This window comes from Nematolebias whitei, chromosome 16, assembly GCF_014905685.2.
Source record: "Nematolebias whitei isolate Nwh7 chromosome 16, NemWhi1, whole genome shotgun sequence".
In the NCBI taxonomy this organism is placed as follows: Eukaryota; Metazoa; Chordata; class Actinopteri; order Cyprinodontiformes; family Rivulidae; genus Nematolebias; species Nematolebias whitei.
Window position 1 is genome coordinate 15,382,382 of NC_056513.1, and position 27,991 is coordinate 15,410,372.

The 27,991-nt window shown below is 40.0% G+C and overlaps 1 protein-coding gene across 1 annotated transcript in view; it reads left to right on the forward strand.

The window, feature by feature from the left end:
- The window catches only part of si:dkeyp-9d4.3 (caskin-1), a 41,333-nt gene that overhangs the window by 10,900 nt on the left and 2,442 nt on the right, over positions 1 to 27,991 (forward strand). The window contains exons 7-21 of the mRNA XM_037690536.1: positions 779 to 887; positions 1,258 to 1,366; positions 1,990 to 2,084; positions 4,056 to 4,170; positions 4,709 to 4,987; positions 7,981 to 8,079; positions 8,154 to 8,338; positions 10,244 to 10,325; positions 11,588 to 11,655; positions 18,077 to 18,184; positions 18,604 to 18,705; positions 18,876 to 19,014; positions 20,458 to 21,230; positions 21,303 to 21,948; positions 27,356 to 27,965. Of these exons, the coding sequence (XP_037546464.1) occupies positions 779 to 887; positions 1,258 to 1,366; positions 1,990 to 2,084; positions 4,056 to 4,170; positions 4,709 to 4,987; positions 7,981 to 8,079; positions 8,154 to 8,338; positions 10,244 to 10,325; positions 11,588 to 11,655; positions 18,077 to 18,184; positions 18,604 to 18,705; positions 18,876 to 19,014; positions 20,458 to 21,230; positions 21,303 to 21,948; positions 27,356 to 27,965 (3,519 nt within the window). The remainder of the gene's footprint in view (positions 1 to 778; positions 888 to 1,257; positions 1,367 to 1,989; positions 2,085 to 4,055; positions 4,171 to 4,708; positions 4,988 to 7,980; positions 8,080 to 8,153; positions 8,339 to 10,243; positions 10,326 to 11,587; positions 11,656 to 18,076; positions 18,185 to 18,603; positions 18,706 to 18,875; positions 19,015 to 20,457; positions 21,231 to 21,302; positions 21,949 to 27,355; positions 27,966 to 27,991) is intronic.

The following is a 27,991-nucleotide window of genomic DNA, read 5'->3' on the forward strand; positions in this document are numbered from 1 at the left end:
AATCTGATTCCTTCTCTTGTACCAGTCGTCGTAGGTGGAAATTTTATTTCAGTAAAAGCAACCAAACAGTTAGCATTGAATCAAAGCCAGAGCAAACACGTTGTGTTGGCCAGCAGCTCGTTATGCAGCACAAAACCCACAGCCTGTGAGCTACAGTCCACATAAACGTCAGTATCTCAGTCAAACTCTTGTTCTCTGTTTTATCTTCTAAAAGAACTAACAGAACAAACACTTAGTGGGGAAAAGTAAACCACTAATATCCTATCATCTGCTCAGCTTCATGGCTGTGTAAAGGGACGTAAACCTTTTGATGGGATTCAGTGAACCCTCACAGGTCAGTTTGACACAACTTGATGCTCTTGCACTTCATATAAACAGCTCTCAAGTTTATTAAACTTAATTTTTATCAAATGGGGGTCTTTAATTTGGTTTAAGTGTTGTTCTTACATGGCAAATAACTGCAAAACATTTGTATATCTTGTTTTCCTCTCAGGCGGGTGAGCTGACTCTCTGGCAGGCTGCAAGCTGTGGTCATTAAAAAAACCACAAACATCCCTGCAGCCTGTGTAGATAAAACAAAGCCAATCTTAAAGGTTAAAAGCAGTCACTATCAAGAAGGTTTAAAACAGTAATCGATTTAAGATGCTAAACCTAATACTATTTCTGTTGGATGTTTTTTTTTTATACAGCATACATTTTTGGTTCATAGTTGTTTGTGCGTCATCTTTAGGGGCAATATTCTTGTGAATGAATAGATCTTTGTGATGCTGTGTTGCAGGCTGCTGATTCAGGCTGGCATAGATATCAACAGACAGTCTGAGTGTGGCACAGCTCTGCATCAGGCTGCCCTCTGTGGGAAGACGGAGGTCGTGCGTCTGCTGCTGGACGTAAGTCTGAGTGTGCAACCCTGCTCCAAAAGGGTAACAGATGCTAAAACCTGATTTTGTTTTTTTTAATATATCTGTTTGCAGCCCATTTGGTGTTACTGAATTGATATTACAGCTTCTTTAGTATGATGTGGTGGTTAGCAATGTTGCATCACAGCAAGAAAGTCCTGAGTTCAAGCCCCTGATTGGGCTTGTGATCTTTTTTTCTAGAGTTTGTCTGAGTTTTTTCCTTATTTGTATTCCAATTTCTTTCCAGGTTATAAAAACTTGAACGCTTACTTCTGTCCCAGGCCTTGCTTATGTGATCTCATTGGGATCAGCCAGGTTAAATAAATTCTAAAGTGTCTGTTTTTTCTCTACTTCATTATAGAGTGGCATCAGTGCTGGAGTAAGAAACACTCTTAGTCAAACCGCCCTGGACATTGTTAACCAGTTTACCACCACACAGGCCAGCAGAGAGATCAAGCAGTTACTGAGAGGTGAGGCCGTCAGCTCAGATACGCTTCCTTAAACACACTCATCCCTCATACGCCTTAAAAATTTTTGAAACAGGATTTTTGTCTCTATAAACATTTGATAGGAGCATCTGGACTCAAATATTTAAAATTCAGAGTTCTGGTATGACAATTGGAGAGTGTGCAATTAATGTGTGCTTCTTATTTTATGGTATGGTTAAAAATCTATTTTTCATGTTCAGGAGGTTTTCTGTTCAAACTGTTGAAGCTCACTGCTGTGTGTGTAAAGAAAGCTTTGATTTTTTTTTTAAGGTTACAGGACAAGCTGTTCAAGATGACAATTTTTAGTTTTTGTTTTGACGTTAATTTGGACATTTTGTAAAGTTTTCTCTGTGAAACGAACAACACAAGTACAAATTTTTTAGTCACTTTAAATTGCAAAGATTTGTCGTCTGCTTTGTTGTATGAGACCAGGTCAGCTGATGGACTTTTTTAATTAACTTTGATGAAGTTTACTGAAGCCACATGAACAATAATGTTGACAATAATTTAAACATGCTTTTTGTGCATCGTATTGTTTGTAATATAAATGGCTTATATACTTGATCTCCTTACTCTATTTACCATTTCACTATCTTGTTTTGTAGACGCTTCGGCTGCGATGCAAGTGCGAGCGCTGAAGGATTACTGCAACAACTACGACCTTACCAGCCTGAACATTAAAGCAGGAGACATTATCACAGTACGGTTCATAGTCCAGTAAAATAAATTAAAGTAATACAGTATTGTAAAACCGAGCCTAGTTTATACTGCTCACTGTTTCTTCTTCTACAGTATGGTATATGAGTGCTGTTACTGGTTTCAGAATGAGCAGGTCCCCGGTTCAAACCCCAGTCCGGGTGCCTTTCTGAGGGGAGTTTGCATGTTCTCTCCGTGCATGCATGGGTTTTCTCCGGGTACTCCGGTTTCCTCCTACCGACCAAAAACATGCATGTTAGGCTGATTGGTAACTCTAAATTGTCCCTAGGTGTGAGTGAGAGAGTGAATGGTTGTTTGTCTCTATGTGGCCCTGTGATGGACTTGCGACCTGTCCAGGGTGTACCCCGCCCCTCGCACAGTGATTGCAGGACATGGGCACCAGCGACCCCCGTGACCCAAAAAGTGGAAGAAGCTGGTAAAGAAAATGGATGGATGGATGGGCCTTGTATTCTTTGGCAGAATATACATTGCATGCTGCTTTTTATGTCATAGTTTTAAACTTATTTCATCTTGAAATTTAACAAAGGTTTTTTTTGTATAATCTTGAAAAATATCTTGCGAACGACTGCACGCAGTATCGTAACATCTCACACAAACAGTTGAAGCTTGGAGTATGTGTTAGTAAGGATTCTGAGCTACTACCACTACAAATTTTGGTTGAAGTTTGTATAATCGACTGAGTTTTAGCCATTCTTGTATTTCCTAAGGTTGATGAGCCATGACCACCATCTTGAACTGGATTGATGCCAAAAGTCAGTCAGTTGTAGATGAACTTCTAATGATTACTTACTGGTTTACTCTGGTTTATCAGATATTTTGCTAACAAGGTAGATCAATTAACACATATAAACACATGTTGGCAGTTACATTATTGCGTGTCCTTTGGTGACAGATATCAAAAGACATGTATATTATTGTTATTGCTAACATGGTACAGAAAAATATAAATTTGCTCAGTGGCTTAGTTTGTATTTGGGGACTGCCTTCAGGCAGCCACCTATTATTATCCACCTGAAAAGTGTTTCGCTCCTATCAACTTTAATGCGGCCCAAACCGCAACGTGTACCCCCACAAATGTTATATCAAAATGACCGGCACCATGATGTGTGCTATTACTTTTATTAGCGTTTCGAGTTACCATGGCAACGTAATTTGCAAACAAAGACACCATTTTTCTTATTGAAAACCACTGACAGAACTCTTAACAGCTTCTAACTGCCACAGTGAGGTCACATGACCTTGAGTGAAAAGGTGAACAAAACACTGATTAACTTTTGGAGCCTTTTTGAATCAAGATGGCTGCCTCAGCTACCTCAGAAAACTCAAAATTGACTATAACTCAGTCATTCTTTGATATATTGAGCTGAAATTTGGTTTGGTCGTAGCTGAAAGCGAGTTGTTATACATTCCTGATGCAAATAAAAAATCCAAGATGGCCACCTGAGCTAAAAAGGAAACCCTTTAAATCAGCCATTTTTAGAGATATTAAGCTGAAATTTGTTGTGGTGGTAGCCAAGAGCAATGCCCAATAAATACTGAATTCAAATAAAAAATTCAAGATGGTCACAAGAGCTAAATTGAAATGGTTTTAAATCAGCTATTTTTACACATACAGCGCTGAAGTTTGGTGTGGTTATAGCTGAGAACGTTCCCCATCACAATCCAAATCAAAACTCCTAGATGGCCACCGTAGTTTAGAAGAAAAAACAAGTATAACTCTTTTCTTTTTTTTTATTAAGCTGAAATTTGGTGTGGTGGTAGCTGAGAGTGAATCCCAACAAAGAGTACTGTAAAAACAATTTTTTTAAATGGCCGCCACGTGGCAGTCCCCGTCAAAGTTTCTCCCCAGGAACTTTCTAGTTAGCTTGTACCGTGTATTTAACAAGTTTATCCTTGGCTTTTGCCGTCATTGTTGGTAAAACGTGAGCACGTTTTAATCTGTGTTTGTTTGCAGGTTTTGGAGCAGCACTCTGATGGCCGATGGAAAGGCTGTATTCATGATAACCGTACGGGAAATGATCGAGTGGGCTACTTTCCCTCCAACATTGTTGAAGTCATCAAGAGGGCAGGTGACCACCCACACCACAGCTCTTTCTGTGCATGTGTATGTGTGCGTGTGTATGTGTGTGTGTGTGTGTGTGTTTGTGTGAACATTTTGCATGTGTTAGTTTAGCAGCTGTTGTGTAGATATAGCTGATCAATAGTTGTAGTCAGCTGCAGCTAGTCATCTATCAACTTGTCAGTCATCTTCATTGACCAATCACTGTCCTCCTCTGTTGGCTATTACCCCTCCCGCTCCTCTAAATTTCTCCTTCTGTGACCCTCTTTAATTAAAGCCACCCTCCTAGTTCCAACTTGCTTTATTAGATTGTGATGCTTTTTGTTCATTTCATTTGCATAATTGCCTGACTAATAATAATTTTTAATTTATAGATATATTCCTTGTGGATATATGAATGTATTTTGTTATTTTTTTTAATTTAATCAATTATTATTTTGTGCATTTTAAATTTTTTTCTGGGTAGACTTTTGTTTCCAGTTGACTGATCAGTTGTTGTTGTGTTGTTGTTGTTTTGCACCCCCCCTCTCCTCCTGGCCTGTGCCCAGGTCACTCCCCATCCCAGCAGTGCCACACCCTCCTCCTCCGCAGGCCCAGTCCCTGCCCCATTGACTCGATCAACGGACACTCATACCCCCCCTCCAAAGTCCTCCCCCTGCATCTGCATCTGCCTACCCCTCCTCCCCTTCATGCCAACACACAATCCCTCCCTCGCTTCTCCTCATTTGGGTATGTTCCTCTTTCCATTTCTCCTCCTTCTCTGTCTACTCCTCCTCTGTCCACTTCTCCTCCTCTCTTCACTTCTCAGGAGCAGCAGAGTCAGACAGGTACATACTGTAAATAACAGATAAGCATCATTTCTTTTATTATCTCCACGGTCTTTATCAAATCAGAACATCATGTAGCAGCTTGTCGCCTGGCCTCAGTAAAGTATCGGTTCACCCAGATGACACACAAACAGTTCCTGCACCACAAATGAACTGTATTTGTTGCCTTTATATTTTTATTTAAACCAGTTTCTGTCAAATGAACAAAATAGAGTCCTCAGATAATTATGTGGACATTTATCTTCTGACATTTGGTATTTTTTACAAGTATTCTACCATTAGCACAACTATTTTATTGTCATAAAAGAAATTAAATTTCTCTCCTCTGGTGCTGAAACGGTTTACTTGTAATCTGAGTGAACTGACCCTTTAGCTGAAATATTCAATCCAGAGCTCCATTTTAATTACCTGACTTAGTGTAGCTGTATTATAGAAAAATTGTCTATTAGAGAATAACATTCTGAGGTTTGGATGCACCTGCTTGTTCAATTACTGATTTTTAACAGCGATCATTGTTTTTGCACAACTATGTAGAATATCATTTTATTGTTCAATGTCTGAAATATGTATCGTCACTCACTAAGTAGCTCCTGTATTATTGAAGGTCATATTGTTTCCACCTAAACGATCATTAAAATACTAAATATATCATAATTTACCACATCTTTAATCATTAAATTAATAAAAAGTTCTGATCCCAGGTTGTTTAATTTCATGAACATAGCTATAAAAAAATGGCATGAACCCAGAAACTGTTTGGTTTTTGACTCATCTAATTTAAAATATTTTTAGGGTGTTGTATATAAATGTTTCTGAATGACTTAGTGACTCAAATAACTCCTAAAACAACGTCATCAATGGAGTACAACTGACTGGATGAAATTGGATCTGAAGAATGGCAGAACATCTCTCCAGTTCTTTTACCAACTTTGGTTCTGTTCTACGAAGCAGGTTTAACATACCTAGGGTACCTTCTGCTGATCGGGCTAACTAAAACTAACAATGGAGCTCGCACTTTGTGCTACTGTGAAGCTGGTTATAAACTTATTATATTGTGACAATTTTCTGACTCTGAACACGTATTCATGTGAAGTGGGTGGAGCTGGAATCAGAGAACTTATCCCAACTTTGAATAAGAAAGAAAACAAAAAAAAATGTAAATTGTAAGGTGAAAAAAATTAAATGGCGTGCACACCCAAAACCTGTTAAAAAGATTATGTATGATCGGGAAATGGGAACGTCTTGGGGTCCTTTAGGAGGAGCTGGAAAGTGTTGCTGAAGAGAGAGATGTCTTAAGTTTGCCTCCACAGTCTGATCATGGATACACAGCAGAAAATGGATGGACACCGTAACAGCGTTGTTGTTGCTTTTGCTTTTGCTTTGGCTACTCCCTCTGCAGAAATCGCCACAGCAAGTGAACTTGCGTGAAAGATTTGGTAATTGTTTAATGCTAGATGCCCTTCTTGATGCAACCATGGGCTCAGATCTGCAGGCACAGGATTATGACCACCTAGCTACTGCAGCCCCCAGGATAATTTAGCAGTGTGCATTTTATTAAATTAATGCGCTGCAGGTTCCGCTTGGTGGAAATCCAATATTCATCTGTCTTTTTTCTTTACCCGCTTGTTCCTCATCAGCGTCTCAGGGAGCTAGTGTTTAACTCGTCATTAGACCTGCCCTGTTACAGAGCAGGTTATGCTTTCCGCACAATTTAAAGTTGGTTTAAACAAAAGTAAAAAAGTGAACTGGCTGCATGGTACTAAAAATCCCCAACGGACCCTGAAGTTACCTTGCTAAGACGCTAATACTACTTCGTAGTACAGGAGGCCTCCAATATAGGGATGCACGATATTATCGACATGGTATCGGTATCGGTCGATATTAGCGTTAAAGTTAAATATTGGACATAGGCCATTCCGTGAAAATAACTCACCGATATAAAAGTTGCTTTTTTGTATGACAACTCAGTGACAAGGATGACCGCAGCGCTAGCGCGTGATGACGTCATGCGCGCCTACCTGATCTGATCACGGTGGTCAAAATGTTGGCGGTGTGCAAGTTTTTTTTGTTGTTGAAGATGTTTGATTGTGAAGATTTATGGACTACGTTGAGCCTCGCTACATCGTCCCCAATCTGAGATATTTTTCCAACGTAACTTTACCCGTGTTACAAGCCGTCATTTCTGACGTCATTGAGAAGCTAATAGCCGATAGCACTTGGGTGAGTTTTACCACAGACATTTGGACATCAAGTGTTAGCCCCGTTAGCATGATTAGTCTTACGGCACAATGGATAGACAAAAACTTTGGCTGTCCTTCATGCACAAGAGTGGAGAGGATCCCACAATGCAGCTAGGAACCTGGAACAAGCCTCCACAAGTGAGACAGCATCGAAGGTGACTAATGCTAATTAATAACATTTAACACTTTTCATTTAATATAAGTCAAAGTGCTATGCATATCATATGGCTGTTACTGAATATATGTCACCAGCTCTTACAGCTGTTACACAATTTTTGTAGCAAATAAGCTAAAATAAGAAGGCTATGTTCTGACAAAGGAACATATATTAAAAATATCGGTATCAGTTATCAGCCAAATAAGTTTAACATATTGGTGTATTGCATATTGGCCAAAAATCCAATATCGTGCATCCCTACTCCAATATGAGGAGGACTGAGCCTTTTATCAAAACTCAAACTATTTAAACAGTTTGTTTCTCAGTAGTAACAAGTTTCTACTGATGCCTGATCATTTAACAAGAGATATAAACTGGTCTGCACACGCTATGGGTTGTGTTTCAGATGTGAAGGTGAGTGAGTGTAACAGTGATTGATATCATTCATTTCACAGCTGAACACACATTTAGTCACTGTATAAAACATAATACATACATTATCACATACATGTTGTTTGTCTTAAAAAATAGTGCATGTATTAGTTCATCAGCTTTACTAAGACAGCTGTGTGTATATGTGTGTGTTTGTGTGACAGGTTCTCGCACTGCAGAGCTGAGTCCTCAAGGCTCCCCCACTTTAGCACATCAGAGCAGCACCAGTGAGGACATTTGGGTGTTGCGTAAACCGATGGCAGGTGTGCGTTTTTGGGTTAACAGTTTTCATTTATGCATTTACTCCATGTGGTAACGTGCATGTTAACGCGTACAGGTGGGGAGCGCAGCGGCAGCGTGGGCAGCCTCGGCAGCATTCGGTCTTCAAGCAGCCTGCAGAGCTCTGGAAACACACATGTCCTGACCACACCGGCGCCCAGTCCTCACCCTGCACCCACACCAGGAGTCAACACTCACGGCCTTAATGCTCCAGGTTTGCATGCACAGGCAGAAGGGGTCAAGGTGAGAGGCCTTCCTAAATTTCTTGTTGAGTGCAGGTTTTTACCATGTTTTTGCTTTTAGTTTACAAAAAACACAGAGCCTGTCGTTTTCAGGAAAGAGAAAAACATTTTCAGGAAACAAGATGTTTATCATGGTAACCACAATTTTGTTTCCTGCTCAGTGTGTACTTGTGTTGACGTCAGTGCCCCTTTTTTTTTAACAATAAACCCAGGTTCATTTATTTACTTTTCATTAAAAAATGAGCAAATGGATTAGAGAAAGAAAATTCATATCAAACAGACAAATGCTGCTACCATAAGACAAACACTTTGGATCAATTTAAAAAAAGGGCTTATTAACAGTATGAATGTAGAAAATAAAATGCACAATTTGAAGGGCAAAAATGTGGAAACATTTTAGCACTGAATTACTCACTGTAAATGTAAAGGTGATATTTTCAGGTGTGAACTGCACTAAATATATTTTTTAATATATGTGATCCTCTTTTGTTAACTTTAGCATTGCTATTTCATGCCAGGTTTAACGCTTGCCACACTTAGTCATACAAATCTAAAAATGCAATTTAGTTTCAGATAAGTGTGGCGGTGTGCATTTAACTATGTGCAATGCAGTCAAGTATGAATTTGCACCCTGTGTAACTGGACTTAGAAATCGAATTTATTGGACAATTTGTCATTCTTCTTTGCCAAATCTTCTCTGCCAGTGCCAAACAGCTTGTCTCTTGTTAGGTGTTATTCATTGGTTTGAATAATTGCGGTTTAAAGAAATGGTAAATGGACTGTACTTGTATAGTGCTTTTCTATCTTATCAAGATACTCAAGGCACTTTACACTACAAGCCCTTATTTACCCATTCATACAGCACTCTAGTAGATCCATACAAAGCCAATCTGAATCTGTGAAGACTAATCAGTGCATTAAATCACATTTAAGATTAGATAAGGTACAACGTCATTGGTCCCGCAAGAAATTGTTGTGCCTGAGTTTCAGTACAAAGGAACATATGCACAGAATCACACAAGATATAAAAAATAACAGAGAATATAAACATACCAGCTATTAAGTTCTAAACAGGTCAGGTGCAGACATGTGTGAAATGTCTAATGTGTGAAATGTTTAATTCATACACCGATGAGACGCACATCGGAGGCAATGAGTGGTTCAGTGTCTTGCCCAGGGACACTTCGACATGTGACTGTTGGTGGAATCAAACCTCCAACTCTCCCATTGGAGGACAACTGCTCTAACCACTCATCCACAGCTGCCCCTGTAAAGAAACGAGACATATTCACAATTTAACAATTTAATGTTTTAACAAGGAGACTCATTGACATGTGAAAGAACCATACACAACCCCAACAGCCTGGCACCTCCTCCTCATGCCTCTCACCATCTTTTTGACATGCTGCTGTGGGATGGCATCCTGTTTCTCAACCAGCAGTTATAGTAGGTCAGCCAGTGTGGTTGTGTTAGTCACTCTGGAACAAACGGTGTGCCCATCTTATCCCACAGGTGTTCAGTGGTGTTGAGGTCAGGACTGCAGACAGGCCATTACAAAAGGCTATTTTGCATTGGCAGAGAAAATTTGGCAAGCTTACATGGGCGCAACACATGTTCAGTTTAAGGGGAAATAAATAGTCTTTCCAATGGTATATGCTTCATTACCAAGAAATACTGCTACAACAAAGACATAATCAACTAAACACTCTGCATAGAAATGATTAAAGTCTCAGGAATATTCCAATAAACACAAGTATTGTAGTATTTTTTGTACAGCAGATAACTGCAGAAAAAATAGGATTGTAAATCAGAATCTGTATTTTTTTGTTCCGGCACAAGGCACCTCTGAGGCGTGATTATACACTAGCAAATGTTAATTAAGTATCTGCTTGTGCATGTGTTTTAGCTCCTGGCCACTGTGCTCTCTCAGTCAGTAAAAGCCAAGGAACATCTCTTGGAGCAGTCACAGTCCGTTGAGCAGTCAGCAAGTAAGCACACATTCACATCATATGTTTGTTCCAAGACTAGGGATGCACGATATTGGATTTCTGGCCGATATCCGATATTAAAACTTATTTGGCCGATAACCGATACCATGCCGATAATATCGTGCATCCCTGTCCAAGACAATACCTTTAATTTATAAATGAAATCATCTTTCATTCATTCACACACACACACACACCCCTTTTCCCTCCTACAAAAATAAATAAATCTTGTTTAATCTAAAGTGATGACAATTTGAAGTGATCAAGGCTGTGTTCACAAGTAGAACAACTCCCTCTGGGCTTGTTTAGATCATTTTTTCTTCATCTCATATTTAGCCAGCCTGGTCCTCTAAAGACCACCTGTCTGTTCCTATCAGACACCAGGAGTATTTTTCTCCTCAATCCTTTTTTTAGTACTAGAATTCTTTATTAATAAGCAGTTTTAACATGCCTCTTAGATCCTGTTTGTTTTTATGAGTTTGTGTTATTCAGGGTGACTTAAAAAAAACCCGCATAGGAACATGCAATATAGATTCAACATAATTAAGAATTACTCAGCACACCGTATAATTATTTCCAGCATGTGTTATAATGCCTATTCCTTTAGTTTAAACAAATGTCTTAGTTGCTACTGCTTATCAGATGTGAAATTTGTGAGCTATTCAAGATTTAACCTCAAAAATCACTTTGTGTGGTTTGCAAGGTGGATAAGATCTGTGAGAGAAATAAAATAGAAGATGGCTTAAGATTAAGCCCTGGGGTATGCCCAAACTGGGCGGAGCAACAGACTTGTTTCACAGCAGCCATTTTGACATAAAATAGTAGGACTTTCATGCAACCTTTATTTATACAGGTTAATCCCATTGAGCTTCGGGGACTCATTTACAAGAGAGACCTGAATTTTAACAAACTTAACCTGGGCTTAAATGTCTGTTGTGAAATAGGCATGCTCAGGAGGTAAAGGTATTAACAATGACAAAAATTATGGTGTTGGGAATTTTTGAGAACTAAAAGTACAGGATGGTGTGATCAACATTTACAAAACGTCCCTTAGCACCAAAATGTAGCAAATGCCTCACTTCAGTTGGCCATTACAAACAAATGCTTTCTGTGTATTGCGAAACATTTTTTTAAACACGACAGGAAGTTAAGTTTTTACGTTAGTGCGTTCTTGTGATTAAAAAGATGTCATTTGAAAATAAAACCCTTTTAAAATATGTTTTTACTCTTCTTTTTGTTTATCTCTGCTTCTCAACTTAAAGGCTCCTCTAGCTGCACGGTTCATGAGCAGCGGTCTTTTGAGCGAAAGGCAGAAGAAGATGATGGGAAAGTGAGTTTTTTAAGGACTTTTTCTGATTGCTTATGCTTTTTTTGCTCTCGGATTTTGAGGAAGACATTTCACGAAGGATGGAGTTTATTGGGCACAATAACAAATTATCTGCTGCATATCATCTGAATATTTGGCATCCTCAGGATTGTGAGTGTGTCGCCATGGAGACAGGCAGAGTGACAGACATCTAGAGGAGACAGTTGTTGCCTTCTGTCCTTCCTGCAATCACACCACCTTGTGGACACCCACATGCAGCTGCTCTGCTGGAGAACTGTTCTGTAAATAACTTCGGTTGAGATCTTCAACCAAGCAGATGTTGTAATCCAGAACCACTGGTTGCTGGGCAACAGCTGCCATCTTTTAGAAAAGCAGCAGTAATTGAGTTGTTGAATGTCCTCATTGGTTGATCTCATCCACAATAAGTGTGTGCCAGCAGTTTAAAACCAATAATGTAACTTGACCTTTTTTTCATTCAACCTTTATTTAGACAGGTTAATCCCATTGAGCCTCGTGGACTCATTTACAAGAGAGACCTGATTTCAACAAAGAATGATGACAACAATGGACAACAATAGACAGTTATAAAAAGGCATACAGATTTTTTTTTTTTACAAAAAATGTAACAAAAACAGCTAGATTATAAGGCGAATGTAGAAAACTAAAAACAGGAACATGTCTGCATTGGTCCCTGCCAGGAGTCCAACAGATTCTTAAAGCCACTTAGAGAGGTCAAGGTCGAGAGCTTCAGATCTTTTTGTAAGATATTCCAGGAACCAGGAGCGGAGTAGGAGAAGGCCCTTTTGCCAAGTTCAGTCTGCACTGGGGGAACACTGCAGGTAATAATGTCTTGAGAGTGCACGCTGTAGCTGCACTCACTCATAAACATGTAGGAAGAGATGTAAGATGGCAGCAGACCAAGAAGTGATTCAAAGATGAAAATGTACCAGTGGGAGAGTCTGTGTGAAGTTAATGATGTCCAGTTAACCAGTGAATACAGGGTGCAGTGGTGGGTACGATAATCACAGTCAGTTATGAATCTTAGTGCACCATGATAGACAGCATCCAACATCTGCAGAGTGCATGTAGGAGCGTTCATGTAAATAATGTCACTGTAATCAAAGGAGGGAAGGAAAGTCACAGTTACAAGGTGTTTCCTAGCATTCAGAGTTAGACAGGATCTGTTTTGAAAAAGAAACCCAGTTTAACTTTCAGTTTCTTTACTAGGTTTTCCACATGGAGCTTAAAAGAGATGCGTGTCGACCAAGATACCCAAATATTTATAGGAATCAACAAACTCAATAAGGACACCATTTGAGGATAAAATCAGAGGAAGAACTGCTGGGACCGACTCCTGTTTGAAAAAAGCATCCCTTTGATTTTATTAGCATTTAAAACAAGTTTGAGGTGGAACAAATCTGACTGGATGATGTCAAATGCGGATTGCAAAAGCTGGAAAGTCTTAGCAACTGTTTTAGCTTGACAATAAACAACTGTGTCATCAGCATAGAAATGTAAGGATGTGTCAAGGATGCTCTGACCTGCATTACCTATGTAGATTGTAAAGAGGGTGGGTCCTAAGACTGAGCCTTGTGGTATACCATTGTTGACTTAAATAACTGGAGGAAGTACCATTATGTTGAACACATTGCCTCCGATCTGAGAGATAGTTAGAGAACCAACCAATGGTGTGTTCTGAGCAGCACTCTTAACAAAAACTGAATTTGAATTATTTCATGCACTGGTTTAGTGATATCCAACAGACATCTCAACCTCGATGACGACTTCTTGCTTATGCACACAATACAGGGGAGTGAAAACTGATTTATTTCACCAGTGCTGTAAATAATAATTATTTGCCCTCTTTAGGAAGTGTGTTACTTTTCTTAAATAAAATAGCTGCCATTAAGATTTGTGTTATAGTTCACTCATCCAGCATCAATTAAGATTTTAATGTAAGTTGACCTGGAAATGTAGAGTCAGTTCTTTAGTTCCTGTCTCCTTCTGTGTCAAGGGTCTGCAACCTTAGTGACGCTTCGGACCTTCTCAAGTAACTTGTAACTTTGACAGAAAACAACATGAACCTGAATCATTTTTGTTCATAAATTGACAAAGAATAAAACAATAATTTTAGCTATTTACCTGTACCAGTTTTCTAACATAAATTTGTAAATACTGCATATCATTTATTATATATGCACTTCGCACATCTTCTAAACCTCTTTTTTTAATCATAGTTTCTAAGCAAAAATGTATCAAGTATGTTTATGAAAAGCCAAACAGAACATGAAAAAGCCAACTAGCAATTTCTGAATGATATAATGATTGTAACAAAAACCGTTTTCACTCCCTTTGTGTTATTGCTTATGTTGTTATTTTTGTTGTTTTAAAAAACATTTAAATTTATACTTTACTAATAATTGAAGTGGATGTATATGTTAAATACATTTATAAATGTCAATAAAGTATAAATAAATCAAAAAGCCAAGTAGATTGGCTACTTTAAACGTTATTTAATAGCAAACTTTACCTTTATTTGTGCCCATTCTCTTACTAAATCAAATTTGTGCAGAGCCGCAAAACATTCTTTAAAGTTAAAATAACACAACTCATTAAGTGTTGTATGAATTCTACATATAAAAAATATGATTTGGGGACATTATGAAGTTAAAAATCAGTCTTGAATTGTTTAAATTATTTAATTTTGCATACATTAAGACAAAGAAGAGACTACTGGTACTTTTTATGTTTACTGCCTTTGATCAATTTTAAACTGAGCTTTAAGCAACATTGAGTGCTTTATTTATTTGTAAAAATTATATATATTTATATATACCCTACTTTGATATAATTAAACATATTTAAAACATTGAGAGAAAATGATAATTAAATTAGATTGTTGGATGTAATGTATTGAAAGCATTTTTTAAAATAAAGGCAGAGATCAAAATTTACTTAAACTTCTAATTAAGTTTATATTAAAGGCAAGCCGTCTAATTGTCGTCGTCATCAGTGATTTGCAGTCCGTTTGTAAAATTACTTATTTTAATAACTCATATTAGTCATTTGTGGTATGCATAAATCCCACTATTTTATTTCAATAACTTTCCTCAGATATATATTTTTTTCATTTTCTATTATATTTCAGAGAAAGACCGCATTATTTGGCCTGAAGTTGGATTAATGAAGTAGCCAACAAGCTAGTTAACTATTAGCACAATGTGATGAATATTTTTTTCTGTTATTTGTATCATTCTGTCATATAGACTTTATTTAAATATTTGCATACAAATGAACAGAAAAAAATACAAAAACTAGTCATAAATACAAACATTATTTAATGTTTTGAGCCACTGAAGAGGGACCGAATAGCCGCATGTGACTCAAGAGCTACAGTTTGCACACACTTGGCTTAGATATTTAAATTTAGTATTTATACTGCAGGTTTAAGTTTGTAGTATTTTAGATTTAGTTTAGTATTTTAGTAATAGAAAAAATTAGGTGTGCCCTATTTAAAGTGTATGATTTAAAAATAATCATCAAGTCTTTAGGAGTTATTCAATTGAAGTAAGTACATCCTCTGATAAACAACTTGTATTAAACCTCTAGTCTGGACTTGGACTGGGCCATTGCAACATCACAATTTATTTTTCAGGCCTCTGTTCTAGATTGCTGCCTTGCTTTGCTTCGTTGTCCTGTTGCATGACCCAATTTCCATTAAGCTTCAGCTGCTGGACAGATGGCTTCACATTTGACACAAAAATGCTTTGATAATCAGTCAAGTTCATGGTTGACTCGGAGGCTGCAACATCCCCAGGTCCTATGGCTGCGAAACAAACCCAAATCATCAACCTACTACACCAACATGCTTGAGTATTGTTATGAAGTATAGTGCTGAGTGCTACACTTAGGTTTTTACCAAACATAGCACTGTGCCTTATGGTCAAATCTCTCCATAATTGTGTCATCTCTCCAAATAAGATTGTTGCAGTTTTGCAGCATTGAATTAAAAAAAAAAAAAAAACGTACAGTAGTCCTTCATTTATCGCGGTGAAAAACCGCGAAGTTGGGATACAGTAGTCCAAGTTCAAGTTCAGTATACTTTGTCATGACATGTGCCAGGCTGCAATTGCAATCACACCCATCACTTGTTACTCCCAATCTCCATCCTTAAACAATTTAAATTTAAATACTGTAACATTTTAAATAAACAATAAGCTGTTCCTCAGTCTAGTGGTTCTACACTTAATGCTCTTCAACCTCCTTCCTGAGGGGAGTGGGGCAAAAAGTGTGTGTGCTGGGTGAGTGGGGTCCTTCATGATGCAAGTGGCCCTCTTCCTGCATCTGGAGGTGTAGATGTCTGTGATGGTGGGGAGACTGACTCCAACAGTCTTCTGTGCAGCCTTCACCGCTCTCTGCAAAGCTGTTCTTTCTGCAGCTGTGCAGCCTCCATGCCGCACATTGATGCTGGAGCACAGGATGCTCTCCACTGCACACCTGTAGAAGGAGGTGAGGACTGAGCTTCCCAGACAGCTCGTCTCAGCCGTCTGAGGAAGTAGAGTCTCTGATGAGCTTTCCTGATTAGGCTGGTGGTGTTGTTCCTCCAGCTGAGGTTGTCATTCATGTGTACATCCAAGTACTTGTAGCTGGAGACCACTTCCACCACAGATCCTCTTATGTTCAGGGGGGTGTAGATGTTTTTGTTCCTTCTGAAGTCCACAATCATCTCCTATGTCTTCACATTGATGTGAAGGTAATTCTCTTTGCACCAGCTCGCCAGGTGTTCCACCTCCTGCCTGTAGCTGGACTCATCATTGTTTGTGATGCATCCCACCACCGCTGTATCATCTGCAAACTTTACAATGTGACAGTCTGGATGGGTAGCTGCACAATCATACGTGAGCAGAGTAAACAGAAGGGGGCTCAGCACACATCCCTGAGGAGAGCCAGTGCTGAGGGTTATGGCGGAGGAGGAGAAGTTGTGGATCCTCACTAACTGTGGTCTGTTTGTTAAAAAGTCTAGTACCCAGTTGCAAATGGAGGGGCTTAGTCCTAGTGTGGATAGTTTGTCCATCAGGGTTTGGGGGATCATGGTGTTGAAGGCAGATGTGAAGTCCGCAAAGAGCATACGGACGTAAGAGTTTTTCTGCTCCAGGTGGTTGATCGCAGTGTGGACCACAGAGGAGATGGCATCCTCTGTTGATCGGTTTTCACGGTATGCACTGATGAGGGTCCTCGTTGATGTTGATGGTTGTTTTGATGTGAGTCATGACCAGTTTTTTGAAGCATTTAGCGACTATCAGGGTGAGGGCCACTGGCTGGTAGTCATTCAGACCAGTCACTGTAGAGATTTTTGGGACTGGGATGATAGTGGCAGTCTTCAGGCAGGTGGGAACTGTCTCCAGGGTAAGTGAGGTGTTAAAGATGTCTGCCATCACCTCACAGAGCTGATCGGCACATTCTTTCAACACTTTTCCGGGGATGTTGTTTGGGCCGGTTGCTTTGTGTGGATTAATCCTCCTGAAAGTACTCCTTACTTCAACTGAGGTCACGCTGAGATGCTCTTCATCCAGTGGTGAGGTGAGTCTGGCGCTGGGTAGTCTGTTCGGGTCTTCAAAGCGTGCATAGAACTTGTTGAGGGCATCAGGCAGAGATGGGTCTTTGGGGCATTGTTCACTCCTTCCTTTATAATTCGTTATGCATTTAATGCCCCTCCACATGATCCGAGGGTCTTGTGAGATGAATTGACCCTCGATCCTCTGTGCATATGTGGCCTTGGCCCTCTAATACCAGCAACCAGCTCTTTCCTTGTCCTACTCAGCTCCTCTGAGTTTCCAGACCTGAAGGCAGTGTTCCTGGCTTCCAGCAGGGTGCGTACCTCTGCATTCAGCCAAGGTTTTCTGTTTGGGTAGCTTTTAACATTTCTGATAGTGGAGACTGTGTCAGTACATGTACTAATGCAACCCAGAACTGAGGAGGTGTATTGGTCCAGATCAAGCGAACCTCCATTTTCAGCAGCTTCTCTGAAAACCTGACAGTCTGTTCGATCAAAACAACCTCTCAATTCCTCAATTCCATTTTGTTTAGAAAAGTGAAACCCTTCCTTAACTGATGGACGACGATTGTTTAACATCACTGTAAAGCCTTTTTGTGTTAGCATTAAAGTACATTGAAATATTTCAGACTAAAGAGTTGTCAACGCTTCAGCTTTTATAGAGCTGCTCACTAATGATGACGATGAGTTGATCAAGTGCATTTAATTAACATCACCTGGCTGCTCTTAATGTCTGAAAGCAGGTAAATATTTTGATGTGCTGTTTTGCCATGGCTCTGTTTTGTTAAATAAGTAATGACAGTGTAATATGTCAGGCTTACATAAATGTAACTTTTTAAGATTCTTCGTGTTCTGTCTTCTGTTTTTTAGAAGCAGGCAGTGGTGACGTGGCTGGGTGAGTTTCAGCTGCAGTTCTACACCACCCACTTCCTCACGGCTGGATATGATCTAGACACCATTGGCTGCATGACCCCTGAGGTAAGGTCATGACCTCTGACTGCTCTCTGTTAGCCAGCAAAACACACAAAGTGTTCACCCTTGTCATCTGTTGTGAGTCTGAACCGGTCACATCTCATTCTCTGCCCACGTCAGTTGTATATTTGTTTTCACACGTGGCTTCGTCTGCTCTGTTAGCATCAGTCCGTGTTTGTCCTTTTGTGGGGATTTAAGTGTCATTCTCTGTGCATGTGTGAGTACTGAAGCAGACACTACAGTATGACATAAACGACCTAAAAGGCAGGGAACACTCATCAGAGATTATCCAAAGATAAATATTCCCGAAGGCATCTCACATGCATCCCGTGCATTCACGTCAAACTAGCATCAAATTGTTTGCAAATTTAAGAAAAAGCTTCTGTCTGTGGCCGTGGTTAATCCAAGTGTTGTTTGCGTTTAAGGACCTGACAGCAATTAATGTGATGAAGCCTGGACATCGAAAGAAGCTGCTGTCAGAAATCAGCAAGCTGTACTCCACAGACTGGCTGCTGGACCACAAACCTGTAAGGCCTCTCCTGGAGACAGCAAAGGGAGATGTTGAAATCTGGAAGCTTTGTAGACTCGAGCTACATTTATGCTGCTCTGTCACCTGGTTAAGTTTTGCTCATTACAGCTTTGTATAAATCAGTAAATTATTGCCCAATTTTTTTTTTTTTTTTCTTCTCTAATTTAGGCCAACTTGGCAGACTGGCTGTCTCACCTGGGTCTCAGTCAGTATTACCAAGTCCTTGTGCAGAATGGCTACGAAAACATTGACTTTGTCTCTGACATCAGCCTTGAAGATCTGCAAGAGATCGGCATCTCAAAGCTCGGTAAGTCACAATTAGATAGGGAATAGACTCATAAAGTTATTTAAAGAGGTAAAGATGGTTATATTTTGTTAAAATACTAAGTTGTTGTATATCGTATTAAATAAAATGCAAGACCGTATTCTTTGTATTTCAGTTTACTATACATTCTCTGCTAAAAAAAATACAGAAAAATCTGTGAACATGAAATGCTCAGACATTTTGGAAAATTTGTGGAGGTGTGGCAAGTATGCAATTTCCTCTGCATGTGGGTGTTTATTTGTTAGCAAAATATCTCATGAACCACAGGACAAATGTAATGAAACTTTCATAATGTATTCTTAAGATGTACTGAACATATTGATTCAGAATGGCTACCGTAGTTATTCAATCTTAGCAAATACAAAGTGGCTATAAGTCAGTTCATTGTTCATTATGTCATTTAGCTAGTTAATTTAATTTTTTTATGTTTGTAAAGAATGATGACAGTGACGCCAAACATAATACAGTAGTTCCTTGTTTATCGCAGGGGATCTGTACCCTGAAGCCCCGTGAAAAGTGAAAAAACGCAAAGTAAGAATAGTAGTACAAATAGCAATTAGTAGTTTATTTTATTATTTTTATATATATATATTTTTTTTTTTTTTTTTTTTTTTTTTTTAAGGTGTTTTAAACCCTTCACACACTCTTGCAGTATTCTAAAAAATGTTTCTAAATGCTCTAAAAGAGCACAGAATGTCATGATTTCAGCTCCCTGCCTCCGGGTGCTCTCTCGGCCACGCCCACTTCTCCGCACTGCACGGAGATCAGTTGATCAGCTGCAGGTGGAAACTTCTCCCACAGCTGTGCACACAGGTGCAGCAGGTGCTAAATAATTTAAAATAATTTATTTTGAATAAAAATTCCATGCCGATCGTGCGGCTCATCAATCAATCAGCCAGTTGTGTGTCATGTCCAATCTTACTTTGAAAAACCGCAATAGAGCGAGTTCATGAATAACGAACCAGGAAGTAGCGAGGACTACTCTATATCAGAATATGTCAAGCTAGACAAACACTTTAATTTGTGATTATTATTGTTTGTTTGTTTGTTTGTTTGTTTGTTTGTTTGTTTGTTTGTTTTTTTTGGGGGGGGGCTAGTTTTGCTTGTAACCCTTTGAAGTGTACCTCTTAAAAAATACAATTTGTGAGGGTAGATACTTTTCCATTATGTCCTTCCCCTACAACACAAAAAATGGAACAGTCAGTGTGAACTTGTGAAATCTAGGTTTGTCTAAGAGATCAAGAGGTGATCATCACTTGTTTAAAGTGGGCCGCCTTTAAGACTTGCATTTTGACACAATTATAAATGACATGGCCTTATTATTCTTTAACAAAATAAAAGTTATTATGGAACCTCTTCTAATACATTTATTTTTTTTCTAGCTTACAATAATTCCGCTTCCCTCTCACCCCTGTTTTGCCTCAGGACATCAGAAGAAGTTGATGTTGGGAGTGAAGAAACTGAAGGAGCTACAGAGAGGGGAGAGTGGGTCTGAGCCTCCTCAGAGTTCCTCGTCGTCTCCACCCAGCCCATGTGGCAGCACTTCTTCAGAGCCACGCAGAGAGGCAAGGAGGCAGAGAGATGGTGCCCCCAGCCCTCTGGCCAAGCCTCGGCCAGGTGTCACACCTTCACAGACCCCTCCCCTCACACCCACCCAGACACCTCCACAGACCCCTCCACACGCCCGCACCCAGCAGGCCTCCCCCCGGGCCCGGCCTCGTCCGTCCACCCAGTTGGCCACATTGGATTCATCAGTACCTCTCCTGCGGCTACCCTGTGAGGAAGAGGAGCGACGGAGGACGCACAGTCTCATCGGCTCAGATTCAGACTCTAAATATGCAACTGTGTGCCGCAGCAGCTCCACGCACACCGCCTCCTCTAATGATGTCACTGTTCACCACAGCCAATCATCAGTCACTCTCCGTCCCCGACGGAAAGGTCGGCCCCCGACGCCACCAAAACGGTCCTGCTCTTCCATTACTGGAGGTGACGGGGAGGGGGAGGGGCTTCTGGGTTTGCCAACCTATCGAGAGCGGCGAGCCAGCGACTGCGGCACCCTGGGAGCAGCTTTAAGGGCTTTGGACTCTGCAGGCCTCGAGAGATCCGAAGGTGCTTCTGGGAGCGTTCGCAGCCTTGCGGCCATGCTGGAAACATCCATGGTGCAAAAGAACCTGGGAAGTGGCACCAGCTATCTACAGGTGGGTGTGTTTAAACCTGTTACATTTAGAGTCTTTATGAAGAGGTATTAATGAAGAACATTTGATCTACAGGTGAGTCCACCGCTTCTCCGTCGCCAGGCTGGGGCAGGAGGCCTAGGATCTGAGGAGGAGGATGTGATGAGTCGGCGCAGGACCATTGGTGGACTTGAAAGCCTCCCTGGTAGCCATACCGAGCAGTTACCTCGGCAACCAGTGCAGCAACGTCCAGAACCACGACCTCGATCTAACGTGGTCTCCTCAGCATCCGATATCACAGACGGCACAGCAACACTCAGAAGGAAGCCACGACCTCTTGCCATGGACTCCGAAGCACCTGAGTCTATAGCTACAACTGTTGTTACCATGACAACTGGCTCGGACACCATACGCAGAAGGCCGCGCACATCTGAGCAAACAGAATGCGTTGTTCAAAGCAATAATCAATCAGATTCTCCAGACAGCAGCCGAATAAGTAAACATGAGCCACAGCCGAATGGTGGCCTGGTGCTTAGGCGACGGCCGGTGTCCGAAGCTTCAGAAAGGACTGAGACCGCCAAAGAGAGCTGTGAGTGGATGGAGGCCAGGAAGTCTCTGAAGCCACCTGTCTCACCCAAACCATCCTCCGTGGTCATGAGGAAAACACAGGCTGACCCTCCAACTCCAACTCGCAGGGTCCCCATACCTGGCCCTGATAGTACTGAGCTGGCGCAGAGTCCTGGTGAGACCTAAACACACACAGTCAAACAACATTGAAGCTTGAGTCATTAAGTTAAGCTTTTTGACTCAGAAAAGTTTATATGCTAAATAACTGTAAACGTTATTGTACAAGTAATTACTATATAAATTGCATTTCCTGTGAAAATGCAGTGTGAATGCTTATTGCAGAAGAACTTGCTGAAAACAGCTGAAATTAGCTTAAAAAACATTCTGAAATGGAAAAACAAGCCTAAATTAACAAGAAATCAGAAAGAACACATATTTGCTGAATTAGGTTTAAATTAGCAGAAATTATAACAAAAATTAGGAAATTAGCTAAAATAAAGGCTGAAATTAGCATAAAAGAAATAGCTGAAAAGTAGCTGAAAAGGCAGAAAGAAGCTTAAACTACCAGTTGGAAGTGGAAAGAGCTGAAATGAGCTCTGAAAATGTGGAATTAGCTGAAAAAGCTCAACTTTGCATCAAAAGAGCTAAATAGTAGCTGATAGAGCAGAAAAAGCTGAAACTTGACAAAAAAAGTTGAAAGTAGCATAACAAGCTGAAATTAGCATAAAAAGTTAATTAAGCTAAAAGTAGCAGAAATTAACATGAACAACTTAAATTTATCTGAAAACAGCAGAAATTAGCTAAAAAATGCTAAAAAGCTAGCTGAAAAGTTAACCCAAGCTTAAATTAGCAGAAGAAGGCAGAAAGAACATGTTTGCCCAATTAGGCTGAAAAAAAGCTGAAATTAGCAACAACAGCAAAATAAAACCCCAGCTGAAAATAGCTAAAAAGTAGAAATAAGCCTAAATTACTAGAAGGAAATGGAAAGAGCACATTTTTGCTGAATTAGACTGAAAACAGTTTAAATGAGTGCAAAAAGATGTGGAATTAGCTGAAAAAGCTAAAATTAGCATTAAACAGTTAAATAATAGCTGAAATAGTAGAAAAAGTTGAAACTTGCAGAAATAAGCTGAAAGGAGCACAAAACAGCTGAAAAACAGCTAAAAGTAGCTGAAAAAGTTTAAATTTGCATAAGGAAGCTGAAAGAAGCTGAAGCAGAACAAAATGTGAAAGGAGCAGTAAAAGGTTGTAAACAGAGCTAAAGAGATGAAGGATGTAAAATGAGCTCAATTCATTTTCTATGAGGGAAAAAGTGGCAGAAAAGGCTAAATATTTCAAAAAGCTAAAGTTGCACCAATACCAAAAGTCATAGCAGGATTTTCCTGAAAGAGCTGAATGTTTTGATATATGATTTGTTGAAATAGCACAAAAATTGTGGATTAAGAAAGATGCTGAAAAATTACGGAAGAAAAATGGATCACAGTAGAGTGAATGCTTCATAAGCATTCACACTATAATAACATTTTCCAGGCGTGATAAAAAGACTGCAGGAATACAACAAACTTTACCCAGCCATCTCCCTAATGATAATTTCAGATTTAATGGGATAAAAAAATGAATGCTGCAAAAAAATCCTCAAGCATTTGCATATGTGTGTTCTTGTTGATCACATATTCGTTACTCCTCTTCTGTAAGCTGCATGTCCACATGCTTTTACTTCACATCCTGCTTCCTGTGTACTCTAACCACACCTCGGCCCAAACTGTTTACAAAAGTGAAAACTCATTTCACACACAGATTATCTCCTTGTGAAGTGCGTGTGTCAGCGTTTGGGCTTTTAGCTCTGCATATTCTCATGCGTTGTTTGTGTAGATTGTCAGCCATTCAGAAAAATGTTCACCTAAAACTTTAAAAGCCGAAGCAGCTTGACTTCCGTTCTGTAGCTGAAGGTGTTTTGCTTCCCATCTCGGAAGCTTTTTCAATTTAGAACTGGAGAGTGTGCAGTTGGAGCTTTAAACTGCATTAGATTAGAACTTTACTTGGGCCGAACATGTCTTCTGGAGGGAAAGGAGATTAATGTGCATTTGAATTTGCAGCATTAACAGTGATTCTCATGTAACTTAAAGCTTTGAACTCCACAATCTCCATTTTGGATTTGAAAAATCTCCCCAATGGGCAGCCAAATGGGCCCTGTGATGGACTTTCCACCTGTCCAGGGTGTCCCATGCCTCTCACACAGTGATTGCTGGATATGGGCACCAGTGACCCCCGTGACCCGAAAAGAAAGAAGTGGGTTAGGGTTATACACACTGTTTACCTACATACAGTATACCTGTATCAGGGATCTACAACCTTTACAATCAAAAGAGCCATTTCTGCCCCTTCGTTCACTAAATCAAACGTGTCCAGAGCTGCAAAGCCTGTTACCATTGTCATTATCAACTGGTGGCCCATGGGCCACTTTAAGTTTGTTAGAGGGGGCTTTTCTGGCCAGTAGGTGTAAAATTATAAAACTAAAATCATCCCATGGTTGTTAACATTTATTGATATTTTTACATTTTGAGACAAAAGAAAAGACTGAATTCCATCCATTCTCTTTACTCGCTTCTTCCTTTTCAGGTTACTGGGCGTCACTGGTGCCCATATCCAGGTTGCCAGTCCATCACAGAAGACTGGATTCTTGTAAAAAAAAAAAGATATTATTTTGCCAGATTTTAAAAAACTAAAACAATGAACTGTGCAGGCGTATGTTTTTTTTTTTTATTGTGGAGAAATTGAGTTTCCTTTTGTAAAAAAATACAGCATAAAGTTACTCTGCGTATTTGTACTAGTATTCACATATTTGCTAATGAAATGACAGGAAAACTGCTAAAACTAGTCATTTTTTGTTGTGGCTATAACATCCTATAAAATTCAGTTTTATGTCAGTTTTGGTCCAAGCTTGAAAGAGCCGCTGCACAGGAACCAAAGAGCCACATGTGGCAGACCCCTGACCTACATAAACATGTTTGTCATCACTGCAGTGTGCAATGAGTTGGTGTTGCAGTGAGTCTGTCATCCTGTTGGATGCTGATGTTTAGAAATAGGTTCACTCATCTGCATTTCTGTCAGCAACAGATTTTTAAATATACTATGGAAAAGACAGAACAAATAACCACACACATGTTTTAGTTTAGTGCCATTATTCCAGATGTTTGTTTTTTTAATATTTGTCTTTATTTGATAATTGATAAGTGAGGGTGTCTTGTTTGCATAAGAACTTCTGCTTTTAAAAATAATTGTTTATATGTTCACATTTTTGATTCTTATATAAGGCGGCTTGGTGGTTAGAGCTGCCGTCTCTCCACAAGGGGTTGCTGCTGCCCGTTTCCAGCATCCACAGTGCGAGAGGCAGGGTACACCCAGAACAGATCGCAAATCCATCGCAGGGACACATAGAGACAAACAACCATTCACTCGCTCACTCACACCTAGGGACAATTTAGAGTTACCAATCAGCCTAACATCCATGTTTTTGGTCTGTGGGAGGAAACCGGAGCACCCGGAGAAAACCCACGCATGCACGGAGAGAACAGGCAAACTCCACCCAGAAAGGTCCCAGCTCAGGATTTGATCCTGCAACCTTTTCACTGAGAGGCAACAGCTCTAACAACTGTGCCACTGTACCACCCCACCATTGATTTTAGGTTTTTTTTAAATTGCAAAAGAGAAAGACGATGTATTAATTATGTGATTTTTACCTCATCTTTTCATTTTTTCTCATTTTTAAAACAGCTCTAGACAGAAAGATGGCTACAAACCATATTTTTTTTCATGTTCATCAATTTAATTGTCATTTTAGCTTGACGTTATGCTTTGATAAACTAATGAGAAGCTTTTTTTTTTGTGGCGAGGAAGGAAAAAAAACAAAAGACCCAATATTTACAGTACTTAAAAAGTCATTTCACATCTTTATATTACTATATTTGTTTCAAGTAGCAAAACCTTTTAAACTTTTTACAGTTGCCTTTGCAAAAGTTCTTCAAAGTATTTACCGGTAGTAATTATTTATTTGTTTGTTTGCTTGTGGGGCTTTGGCTGCTCTTTGACCAGTCTGATAATTTTCATATGGTTGTATTGTTTTTTTAAGCCACTTATCTCTGACCTAACGTTCATTTAGGCTTAAAAATCTTCTGCCAACTCAGCAGATTAACCAGTGTTGTGGTGTCGACACATAGCAGGCAACTTGGCAAGAACCACTTTTAGGTTGGATCTTTAGGCACCTTCCACAACACTCTGTTCTTGTTTCTTTAGCTGAATCATATATTAAAGATAACACAATCTGACAGACACAAAACAGGTTTTAGCATTTATTTCTCATGCTTCGACACATTTGTTCCCAAGATCTTAAAGATAATGTTGCAAAAAAATGTTGGTAATAAAATAGTTTTGAAATATTTGCTACTCTTGATAACCGAAAGAGTTGAATTTTAGAAGAAATAAGAAGAAAGTGCTATGTGTTGTTGTTGTATGGTCCCACACAATGACGAAATGAGCTTTCTAATTATCTCATCACACCTGAGATACACCCAGGTGGAGCAGTGGGCAGTTATGTAAGCGCCCAAGTTAGGGATTAGGTGTCTTGCTCAAGGATACCACAACATGTGGCCATGGCGGGGAGTTGAACCAGCTACTTAAGAAGACTTTAGAAGTAGGCCTCTCGCAATAAACAATAAATCAATTAATCGCATGATAAATGAAAATGATCAACCTCATTTTCATTTATCGACTTTATCGTTTCTTCGTGTCTCTCTCTTTCTACTGAAGACACTGGATGACAAATGACTCAACTCCGGTGCTCTTCACTGACCCCTCCCTTTCTCTTTTCGCTTTAAAATCTGTTTTCATGTCCAAAATCGCGTTTTTGGATCGTTAAAAGCAGCTAAGCTGAGAAGCTAAGCTACGAGCTAAGCTAACAGGCCATCCTCCGGGGAAACAACCTCCGTCTTGTCGAAGCTCCAAAATTCACGGTTGAAACCCGTGCCTTTGTCTAAAAAGTTGTTTTTCTCTGCAAGAAGAAGCTGAGAACTTGTTTACTGATTTATTATTAAAAGCTTTGTGTGAAAAATGCTAAAGAGCTCACACCACATCGAGCATCCGCCATTTTGAGAACCGAAAAATAGAAAGGAGAGACAGCACATGTCACGTCAAGGAGTCTCTCTCCTGTTTTTCTTAGAGACACGCTGCTCACTCCCTCACTATCCATCCTTCGGTTCAAACAGTCTTATACTGCCATCCAGTGGTGAAAAAAGGTACTACAAACAAAAATTAAACAACATTTCTTCTTCAATTTGACAATAATTACTAATTATTGTCAAATTTCAAACAATATTATTGTTTATCGCAATAATTCCTGAGACAATTAATCACCCAGCAAAATTTGTTATCGTGACCGGCCTATTTAGAAGCAGCACATGGTCAAACCTAAGAAGTAGAATCTAATTATACCCTATTGGCTTTGCTTTGGTTTATTGATACTGTGTTAATAAGAAAACTGATGGGTTTTTTTTTGTTTGTTTGTTTCTGGGATTCTCCCTGACCAGAGTCAAAACGTGTTCCTCCTCCCGTATCTCCAAAACCCCGTGGGCCTCCAACAGCTCCTAAACCAGGCAAAGCTGCAGCATCTTCAGCCACCGCGAGTTCGAGCCCTGCTGCTACAAGCCCAGCTGCAGCCAGTCCCACTTCAGCCCCCAAACTCTCCTCTCCCATTTTTGTTGCCCCACTTCCAGCTCCCGACACCCCCTCAGCCCCCTGTCTGTCTCCAGGACTCCCTCCTGCTTCCCCCTCGCCGCTCCAGAGTCCCTCCACTCCGTCGCCTCACCCCGTCAAACCTCCCCGCTCCTCCATCGCCGGGCTCTCCATCGACCTGCTGGGAGGACGGGAGGTGGAGGAGGAGGACGAGGAGGAGAAGAAGAAGAAGGAGCTCAAGATAAAAACAGAACAAGAAGAGAGGCGAGCTGAAGATGTGAAAATGAGGGAGGTGGAGAGGAGGTCTTTAGTGAGGGAAGGAGTGAACGAGGATACGGAGACTGGAGTGGAGGAAGCGGAGAAAGCAGAACACATTCAGCATCGCTTGGAGGAGACCAGCGCCTCCTTGGCTGCAGCCCTGCAGGTTGTGGAGCATAAAATAAAGGAGGAGGACAAGCCAAACGAGTGAGTAGGAAGGAAAGTTGCAGGTT